The 11654-nt window shown below is 32.2% G+C and overlaps 1 protein-coding gene across 1 annotated transcript; it reads left to right on the forward strand.

Annotated features, from left to right (window-relative positions):
• Positions 1-8594: 8594 nt before the first annotated feature.
• Positions 8595-10267, forward strand: LOC114418158 (protein BIG GRAIN 1-like B). The gene has a single exon (XM_028383366.1). The coding sequence runs from the start codon at positions 8963-8965 to the stop codon at positions 10253-10255; it is 1293 nt and encodes a 430-aa protein (XP_028239167.1). The 5' UTR covers positions 8595-8962; the 3' UTR covers positions 10256-10267.
• The last annotated feature ends 1387 nt before the right edge of the window (positions 10268-11654 follow it).

An 11654-nucleotide genomic window follows, 5' to 3' on the forward strand; every position in this document is an offset into this window, starting at 1 on the left:
AACTTTAATTAATAAAATCCTTATCGCTTTGATTTTGAAAGTTAAGGATGAGTTGATGATTACTCAATTCAGGTCGATAAGTTAATAGTATTTGATTTTTTTAAAATTTAAAAATATATATTATATTATACATATATTAATAATAATAATAATAATAATAGTTTAATACAAATTAACAGGTTAATAGATTAACGAGTTCAAATATTAAAATCCATAACCCAACCGAAAACTCAATGAGTTTAATCGATTAGATTCGGATCTAATCCAAATGCAACAATTACCCAACCAAAAATTACCCCTAATCATGTGTGCTATAAAAGTAATTGTAAAATAAATGTTTGCATGGACATTGAAAGTTGTAACGTGACAAGGGAGTGTACAACCTGTGAAATCTAGAAAGCAAGACACCGTGCTATGCCTAAATCCCTTAAAATTCCAATTACCCTTGTGATAATGAATATTATAGGGAGTTTGTTGGAAGGATCAAAGAGCAAAAAAGGCTAGCTAGGTAAAGAATGATGTGGAAAATTTAGTGCATAAGTTAACTAACTAGTTGTTTGTGGAGTGAGTGTGTGTGAACATGCATTGGTCCTACTACCCTTGGGATGGGTCTATAAAGAAGGGTACGTTGTCCCTATGAACACGGTTGTAGTGACCCTGAGATTTCAGACTTTGAACAAAAGTGTTTTGATAATACAAAAAGAAAAGCTACAGCAATCCCGAGGTAACAGCAACATAGAAATTTAAAGTGTGATTGTGATCCCCTCCATGGCAACGGCACGGCTAAGCTAAGCTATGTTATACTTCTATCGTCACATCTGCAAAAGAGAACAAAGCAACTCTTCAGTCTCTTTTGTTTCATCTAACTAAAGAAAATTTTAAAATTGATGTTTGTTTTTCGTTTTTCTTTCCTTTTTCAACTTTTTTAAAAAAGGAGAGAAGGCCATTGAGAATTTTTTTTTCTAATTTCTTTCTTACTTAAAAGTGTATTATTACAACACTATATTTTAAATTTTTATAATGGCCAACGTTCCAGCAACCTCTAACAACTTCCAAGCGAGAGGAACGATTTGAACAATCATTTTCAACTTAAATCCACCTTTCAACTTTCCAATGAAGCAACCTCAATCTTTTTTTTTATTGATTAATGTTAGTTAGTTTTTTTTTTTCAAATATTGGTGAAAGAAATTTGAATCCATAATCTATTCCTCTTCTCTTATCCATTCAATTACTAAATTAATCTTATAACTCCATGAAAGTAGAAAACCTATATCTCTCTAAATTTCACCTTCTTACAAACTCCCTTGTTGAAACATTATACTTATACAAGCCTCCTTTAAAACTCTTATAACCCTTACACTAATCTCCAACGATATATTTTTATAATTTTTAAAATTCAGCAAAGAGAATTTTATTCCCTTAATATATTTATTTATTTGTCAGACCCAAACTTGATCTTCTTTAAACAAAACTAAATCGCTTTTCTTTTAGATCAACGGGAATTGATGGCTAGTGTCTAGCACTATAAACATTTGTCGCCTACTTCTACAAAACTACTAGCTAGCACCATATCATTATATTATAGGATCATAACCCTTTACATTAAGGTGCCAACTAAATAGTACAGTGATATGTGAAAAATAAACATAAGTAGTAAGTGGTACGTAAGTAGATTTATCCGAGACATATATAAAAATTACTTCAGAGAATACAATCTTATACTGCACGAGCCATCATGCATACAAGTACTATCTATATATGCAGTAATATAAGATAGTTTACGGCTTATTTATTACAATATAATTTATATAAATTGCATTTGAAGCGCAAAACCGTCAGTTTTATCAGGTCAAAATTGACAATATATCTCACCTTTCAATGAAACTGAGCACCCACAGAATAGGGTTTCCCACCCTAGTGTAATCATATAACCTCCCTTTTGTTCATCTTTGCTTTTGCTTCCTAATAATCAGCAACTAATGAGTGTTTTGTCTCATAATGCAACTCATTTTGTTTGAGTTAGATAAGTTAGTCAAAGCTTTAACATATATTAGAGCCTAAACACACTCAAAGCATGCATGTGAAGGTTCTCGCTCAAACTCTTGTATATACCAAAGTTTGACGAAAATATATATAGAGAAAAATATCTTTATATTTATATTTGTATACTTGACATATGTATATATACAAGTCTTTAATTAGTGGGATAATATATAGATATCTAAGAAAAACGATGTATGTATAAGCATGAAATATTCAATGATTTAGAATGATTTAATATGAAAACCGTGCAGCAATAGTTAAACGGATAGGCATGAAGGCGCAGTCATGCTTGATTTATTATTTATCATAAGTGGTTGTATTGCGGAAACGATCAAAATGGGCCAAAGCAATATATGGTTTTGATTGAAGCTAAGGTTGTGGGGGTGACCCACGGTTTGAAACCAAGTTAGAGAAGAAATAATAATGATGGAGGCATGGCCTGCCTTTGCAAAATGGCTACCAACCAACTTTGCAAAGTGTGTTTGTAGTGTGGAGAGGTGTCACACATGAGGTTGATGCATCTCTCTCTCTCTCTTTCTTTTTCCAAAAGGGAAAAGAATCATACGAATTTCACATCTCCATCTCGTGGAAACCACCATTGGTTCATTGTTGTGTGTGGTAGACAAGGTGGTCTAACATCGTAGCATGATTAATGTACATGGAGAATCATGTATCCCCATGCGTGTATATTTCTTCTCTATGTTTTCAGCAATTTTTGTAAATGGGTATCTTAAAAATATCATGGAAACGAACTTTTATATTTGACTGTCATATTGAAGGGTATCAATGATGCGTTCTTTGGATTAATACAAGTCAATTATTCAACTAAAATACGAATTAATAGCTCATATTAAATAAAAAAAATTGTCCATTTGGATTTGACTGATTTTACATTTTGAAAAGATGATAATCATGTTAATATCGTTACATATTCAACTAGCCCTTGAAAAATGAGTAAAAGTTAAGCATTTTCTAATACAAATGTATGTGAAATAAATTGTTTGTTGAGGTGTTATAGTGCTAAGAAAAAACTACTGGACGCATGAACGTAAGGTTATTCGAACTTAATTAATAGTTCCCTAATTCAAATGCATTGCTTAACTATACAAAACAATTTAAGCACTAAAAAGTGTCGAATCAGTGTGTACCCTGGCTAAATAACAATTTACGGAACCAAATACAGGAGGGAAATTGATGGAATTTTTTTTTATATAGAAATAACAAGTATATTAAAGGAGGCAATCCATGATCTCAGTGGTAAATTGATTGATATTAATTAACCCACATTATTGTTATAATGGTTTTTTTTTTTTGTCGATTTTATTGTACATCATCTTGCATTTCTACATATTTAGTTAATTTTATTTATCTATCTATTTACATGTGTAACACGAGGAACTGAATTAGCAGCATCCTGAATGTCGTCTTGCACAGAATGTTAAAAATTACTTAGAATTATATTTCTGGGTAGGTTATATCATTATTTATAATTAAATCTATATTAGCAACCTTAAGACCTTTCATGTCATCTTTTTATTTCTATCTCATCCTTTTGCGTTTCAAAGACAAAGTGTGCTTAACGTGGGACTAATATAGTTGCTTGAAAACAAAGATGTTTAGGACAATTACTATTTCGACAACGTGCTAAAAACAAAAGTTTCGGAAAGGCAAAAAACAAACGCATTATGTGAAATGACAGCTTTCATATTGATAAACATCAATTATGATATCGTATAGCATAGTAAAAAAAATATTACGTGGATCATGAAATTAAAAAAATGTAACTAATTAGTGTGTAGAATCCTGAACTGCGAACGTGAATTTTATACGCATTACTTTTTTGATATAATGCTGCAAACGCATTTTAAATTATATTTAACGAATAATTAAGAATCTACATATATAGCATCATCCTCCAGCTAGCATAATTATAACTTTTTAACGGTTTAATGCTATAGCATGCCGTAGTAGTGATATGTCTATTCCAAAGGGATGATATATTGGTGGAGACTGAAACGTACATCCATAAGGAATAAACTTTTATACGTTCTTAGGAAGGATGATGACAATGGAAACATGGGGCACAATGCAAGTAACTTTTTCTTAATTGGGGGCTATATAGGCCATGTCAATGTGGCATATGACTTGGCTTTGGGTCCCCATATTGGTCATTGGTAATGATCTAAATGGAATCTTAACCCTCACAATATTTACTTTCGTTTGTTAACCCCATGATATGAAATCAATCCTCAACCTTTTCCATAAGATTACTTTAGATTCTCTATTAGAGTAATTAACAAAAATGAATACGTATTACTTAGGTAAGATTGATATTGATTTATTTAGAATGTAAGATCAATAATTAATCTAAATTATTATATTACACGTATATAATTACAAAAATCGTATTAATAATTATGTACTCATTGTAGTCAATTTTAATTTTAGTCTCTACAAATATATATTTTTCATTTGATCCTTAATTTTATTTATATATATGCTTTTAGTCTCTAATCATTTATTATGTTAAGTTATACATTTTTTATTTGTAAACTATATTTATAGTTAGGAGTATGAAGAATATTCTAATTCATATACAAAAATCAACGAGAACTTGCAAAGCTTCACATCATTGTCTTGGCATTGCATTGTGAAAATATGAAAGAAAATACTTCCACCTCTAATAGCTAAGATACATGGCATATTCAAGTTTATAAATAATTCTTTTGCCACGTTACCATTTAACAAAGTAAATCTAATTAATGATAATGACTAAAAATATATACATTTTTACTAAAATTATGAATCAAATGGATTCTTTTATATATATCAAAATTAAAATAAATTAATTTTTATATAAAAAATATTTTTAAGCCTTAATTTTAAAAAAACATTTTACAACGTCATTAGATATTATTATAAAAATTTGATAATAAATTTTTAATCGTATGATTAAATTTTAAGAAATAAAAAGTTGTTTATGAATGTAAAATTACTTTTTATTAACATCTGTATTAGTTGATATCTGAATTAATATATAATGTGCTACATGTACTCATTATTGGTGAGTAACTCATCTTTATTATTGATTGACCTTTTGTTTGGTAGGCTCATACTCACGCACGTATATAAATAAGAAAAAACAAAATTAACGTGTTTTGTTCAGACTGAAGGAACTCAAATAATTAAAATATGTGTGATTTTGAATTCAATTTCGAATGTATATACTATTGTGAAAAGTTCTTGATAGCTTCTCACTACTTTTTTTTTCCTTATCTATACGTAAGAATAGAAAATACGTACCAAATTAAATTAACAACAATTGATGCATTTTATTTAACCATTTTGAGTTAAATTAACTTCCCGATACATCATATCTCACCGTACTGAAGAGACAAGGATTACTCATGCATCTAATGAATCGGGAGGATACTTTGAAAAGCAAAACCAAAATAGAAAGATAGAAACAAAGCCTTTTCTTCTTATAATTACGAGGAATAACACTCATCTTACTTAAGTTTTGAGATATTACAGAATTAATAAGTGGAGCACGTTTTGAGCTAAATTTTATTTAGGATGAAACGCCAAATTGAAGTGCTTAGCTATATGATGAAAGTATGAGTGAAAATAATAGGTTTTACTCAACAAGCTTATTGCACTGCAAGGTCAACGGATGTTGGAGATAATAATGAATGCCATTTTACTCTCAATGTTGATCATACATTAAGAAGAGAAAAGAGGCTCTCAGTGTTTCTTGTCTGCTCAATTTTTATCCATTCAAAAAGTAAACAGCAATTTTTTACTTGAAAGTTATATTGTCTTTTTTTTTTTTTTTATCAATTTAAGACATTTTTCCAAATTAATCACCGAAAAAAATATAAAAAATATTTACTAGTTCGGGATAGTTTTTGTCACATGACAAATTACTATAATATTTTGTTATTTTTATATGTATATTTGCTTTCATAACATGCGAAACATACCAAAAAATAAAAACACTGCAACAAACAAATGTATTAAATACTAAACAAGTTTTAACCCTTATATATGTGAGAGTCATTTACATAAATGTAGACAATGGAAGAACACTATATGACCTCTCTTTGTACCACATGTTCATTAATGTTCTGCATCCTACCTTCACCACAAACCATGTAATAGTATAGTGTTAGGTGACAATTAGGGACCTATATGTTGGCATTTAACGTGGAAGAATATGCATGTGGTGGATTACACTTTTTTTTGTAAGTCATGTATGCCATAGTTAACTTTCTTGGTCTTGCATTAGACATATTGCACTTGTGTTATGTCGCATGTCGAGCAAGTTCCACATATGTAAGAGGCAAAATTTGATTAATAATTAACAAGTGTGTAGTTATTGTTACAATTTTTTTAAAATTTTTTTTTGGGTGTGTTTTACTTTTTGCAAAGATGAAAAAAAAAACATGTAAAAAATAAAATAAAATAATAACTTGTTTTCATGTGGAACATTTACCTCAAAGCAATAAATAATTTTTTAAATAAGTAATTAGTTTGAAAAGTCTTTATAAATTGGTGAAAAAGTCAAGTTTACCATGAATGAACTATTGTTTCACTCAAGCAAGATATCATTCGACTCAATCCTTATTGAAAACCAACTCATACTTGATTTAAACTTCCTTCATTCTTAAGAATGGAATTTTGGACTGATTACTCATCAATTTTACAATCAATTTCTCATAAAGGGTGTGCATACGAGTGACATGATAATGGAATCTCGAATTTGTTTTACATGATATAAAATTGTTGTAATTTGAAAATCATTTTTCTAACAAGCCCAAGTACTTCATACGTACTAAATTATTAATTTCTTACACATGAAACGTGAGAGTTGAGACTCGTGTATCATCATAACACCCCATGATTGTTATATGGGTTGTGTATTAGTTGCTTTTGTATATATAATAATTATAGAAGACACTTGGTGGATGTGTTATTATATTATCAGCCTAGCTGGTACGTTTCATTATGAAATATTTTCTTGACATCGAAGGGAAGGCCGAAGGAAAGAGAAGGAGTGAGGTGAGGCCAAAAAAGAATAGTAGAATTAAGAAACATCTCAACACACACACACGTCGTTTTATTTGTTTTGGTGCTTTTGTCAACCTTATCAACTTAATTAATCCCACTTTTCATCTCTTGGTCTCATCCTTTTATAGTGTTAATTAATTAATTAGTAAAATCTCTTGTGGATTTCTTAATTCTTGGTTTCAAAATTGTTTCAATCTCTTTCTTTCTCTTCATAAAGTTTAGGAGCCACGAGAGCAATGATTGTGCAAATAAGCACACAATGCTCCCACTAACTATCTCTCTTGTTTGTTGCACCCCTACAAACAATGCAACCCCTTCTCGCAAGTGTAGACACGTAGGTGGGGAAAATTTGAAAGGACTGAACAACCATTTTTTTGTGTTTATATTTCTTTTGCATTGTCAATCAAGTCAGCTTCCATAAATGACAGGGGCAACCATAGATTGCTATTGATCCTGCTTTTATAATTCAAGCATAGCACTTATGCTTTTAATTAATGGATTCAAAATGCATATACCACTATACATTAGTCATGCATTATTTCGAGCGACCCCATTTATGTGTTAGATATTTCCCCCCTCCTAAATGAATATATCCTATTAACCCCCATTCTATGCTGTACTGTTATAAATACATCCCTGTGTAACCTTTGCAAATCAATAAAACGAATTCCCTTTCGATATTTTCTATATATTTCACACCAGTAAAATCCCTAACATTCTCTTTCCAAGGCTATACCTACACACCACACTGCAGTTCATTAAAGGAGAACAGCTTTAATTTGAAGAAGTCACGGGCATTAATAGGATCCAGAAAAATAAATGAACACTTAAAGCCCAAAGTTTAGTTCAGTAGCCGCATTAGTTGACTGTGCAAACAGGAGTATAATGACAATGCCTCATAATACAGTATAATACCTTATGTTGGAAGTGCTCCACACTTGTTCATAGCCTTCATTTTTCTATCTCTAATCAAGACCAAAAACACAACCCTTTTAATCATAAAAGCCACCAATTCAAAGATGGTAATGATCAAGATATTACTACCAAGTTTAAGCTCCACTAATTCACATTTGTGTTTGTACATTGAAAGTAGAAACTGCATATCCACATCCAACTTAAGACAGATATAACAATAAATCTTTATCAAGCAAGAGTGGAATCTTCTTTGCAAAATCAAAACATCTAGGATCAATATCTGCTTTGCATGGTCCTACAAAACTATGCATTTTTCCTTTTCTTTTCTTATTTCTTATATAAAGAAAAAGTAAGGATCTAATGTCAATTCATGCGATGAAGGAAAAAAAAAACTAAAAAACCAAAATAAAAAACTTAGAAGAGAGAAAGAAGGAGGAGGTGAATTGAATAATAAAAAACATGAATTTAAAATAATTGAAATTCCACATCATTATTGACAGGCTGGCCAGCTATACTCCTTCCCCAACCCTTATAAGAGCATCCAAAAGAAGCCATTCTCCAAAACTCTCTCTCTCTCTCAATCATCCTTTGTTCTCTCTTCTCCTCTGAGGCGTGGAATTTGGCTTTCATTACTGTCTCTCTCTAAACCATCAAGCACTCATCAATACTCATCTCTCAATTCTTTCTTCATCTTTCCTCTTATGTACTCTCACAGTGATTTCCAAACACACCACTCCTCAGTCTTTTGTTGGAAATATAGCCATAGCCTTGTCCTTTCTCACAATCATTTCTTTCTCCTCTACTAGAGCTTTTCACACTGCCACTATTTGAAGCAGACAACAAAGGCCAAGTAATTGATACCATCCAAAAAAAATCCCCTGTTTCGCCCTCTCTCTCTCTCTGTTTTCTCCTCTGTTCACTATAAAAAAACAGAATGGACAAGTGGGACAATAAACCCTCAAGAAAACAGCACCACAGAGAAAACCCTTCTTTCTCTTCCACTCTACTTGACGTTATCTACCGTTCCATCGACGAAGATCCAACGGATGAGAAGGAAGAAGCCCAACTCATCTTCTACAGAGAAACCATGAGGAATCAGAAACAGAGCAATTGTTTCAGAGAAGAAAAACCTGAAGCTGAGAAACACAACTCTCGCAGGGCCAGGAAGGTGGAGAATTGGATGGAGAAGAAAGCCAACGAGAAGGTTGTAATGGGGAGAAACTCATTGACGGAATTTGAACGAAGAACGCGAAGCAATTCAATTTCAAACACACTCTCCATGTATTCAAGCTCAACCTCTTCTGAGTCAAGCTCTGTTGGAGGCTTCTCTTCTTCAGAGTCAGAGTCCTTCTATGGAGTGCAAAGGCCAAAGCCAATTAAAACCAGTGTTTCTGATAAAACCAAAACCAAAACAACCTTCGATGCTTCACTTCACAGTCACAACTTCAGGAGCCACTCTTCCCAAAGCCAAAAGCCAAAGCATGAGAACGGTTCTGGCAAAACCAAGTCCAAAGCCTTGAAAATCCTCTATGGTGAGTTGAAGAAAGCAAAGCAACCAATTTCTCCAGGTGCAAAACTTGCTAGCTTCCTCAACTCTCTCTTCACTTCAAGTGGAAATGCCAAGAAAGCAAAGGTTTCAACAACAACAACAACAACAACTACGTCTACTTATCGTCCCGTCCTGATCCCGGTTGCGACAGATCGTACTGCTGATACTAAATCAGCAGCACAACAACAACAACAACCTGGTTCCACTTGTTCATCAGCATCTTCTTTTTCAAGGTCTTGTTTGAGCAAAACCCCTTCTTCAAGATCAGGTGCAAAAAGGTCAGTGAGGTTTTGCCCAGTGAGTGTCATAGTGGATGAAGATTGTAGGCCTTGTGGTCACAAAAATCTTCATGAAGGTGAAGAGAGCAATGGAAAGAACAGAAGTGAGGAACTTAGGCTGCATGTCATGCAGGAGAGTCGCAGGGTGGAGGAGTTAGCAAGAGACTTGTTGAAGAATTATCAGAAAAAGAGTGAAGTGGAGTTTGATGATGTCATGCATTATGAAGATGAAGAAGAAGAAGAAGATGATGATGATGTGGCTAGTTGTTCAAGTTCTGATCTTTTTGAGTTGGATAATCTATCAGCAATTGGGATTGAAAGGTATAGGGAAGAGTTGCCTGTGTATGAAACTACCCATTTCAATACCAATAGAGCCATTGCCAATGGCTTCATTCTGTAATTTTGAGGGGGGGGAATTAGAATTAAATGGTGTGGGGGGTTTACATCAGATAATAAGATTTCTCCTTCTTTTTTTGTTTTATTGGGTCCTTAATCTAATTCTCTTTTCTTAATTTCTCTATTTATGTTTTTTTTGTTATAGTATTCTTCGTGATTTTGTGTTTGATTTTATGGTTAAAATGTTTTACTTCATGCAATATCATTGAGCAAGAGAGGGGAAAATGAGGATATTTGCACGAGAAATGGGGAAAAGGGGTAAAAAAGCAATTAAAAAAGAGGGAGAATATGAAGATGAAGTTGAAAGCAAAGGCAGAATTTCTACACTTATTCATGGCAAGAGAAAAGAGGGCTTTTGCTTTCTCTCTCCATGTGTGGGGCCCCTTTTGCTTGAAATTAACACTATCTATCTTCATGCATCTCATATGCGTGGGAGCAATAGTCAAAAAGTGGCTATGTTAATTAATCTAATGGGAATATGGGATCCTTTATTTAATTTTTCTCTTTTAAATTTTTTAAATTAGTTTAGTTTATCTTCTCAAACGATTTTTTTTGGAGGGTAAAATTACTCGGTGGAAAATTTCAATGGAAGTATTGTTAATTTTAGAGGCAGCAAAAAAGAGGTCAAATGATGGGTTTAATGGAAAAAAAGGGTAGAGATATAAGGCATGGTCTCCAAAGATGTGGACAAAAGATCTCTTCTTGGATTCTCTAAAACCTTGATGTCAAATTGGTTGTCTTCTAAGCCAAGAGCTTGTCCTTGAATTATTTGAAAGGCTAATGCAAACCGCTGAATATTGCTATTGATGTCTTACCTTCAACCCCAAATCACTCCAATATCTCAAACTCCTTTCTGTATGTTTTTCTTTTGTTTCATACATGTTTCATTTCTGCTTTTTCTATTTTTTTTGTCTCATCCTCTTCAATGAAATAAGATCTCAAACCAAATTTAATCTTTTCCCCTTTAAATGTTCCTTGTTCATCATAAACATTCTGTACCTTCTATGTCAAAAAGACTACATAAAATACATACTGAGGTGGAAAAAAGAAAAAAAAAACTTTATGGGGATTCTCACATTATCTTAAATAAGGGAAACTCAGACAAAACAAACAGGAATGTTCAGATTCGTAGTCCAAAATTCTGATTTACTTTTCTTTAACCTTGTTCTTCTGCAATCAAACATTTTGACATTCCTTCTCTTTTTCTTTCTTATATGCCCAATATAAAAATTAAGTTATCTCTTCCTTTATTCTTCAAATTAAATTAGGTTGAAAAGCGCTGTCTAACAGATCAATTTAGAAAACAAAACAATTACGTTAATGAAAACGCAAACTTTGGAGGACCACTAAATCATAACAGTGTGATATGCTAATTAAGTTGAATGGCCTTAACTAACAAATTT

This window comes from Glycine soja, chromosome 7 (assembly GCF_004193775.1).
Source record: "Glycine soja cultivar W05 chromosome 7, ASM419377v2, whole genome shotgun sequence".
NCBI classification, from domain to species: domain Eukaryota; kingdom Viridiplantae; phylum Streptophyta; class Magnoliopsida; order Fabales; family Fabaceae; genus Glycine; species Glycine soja.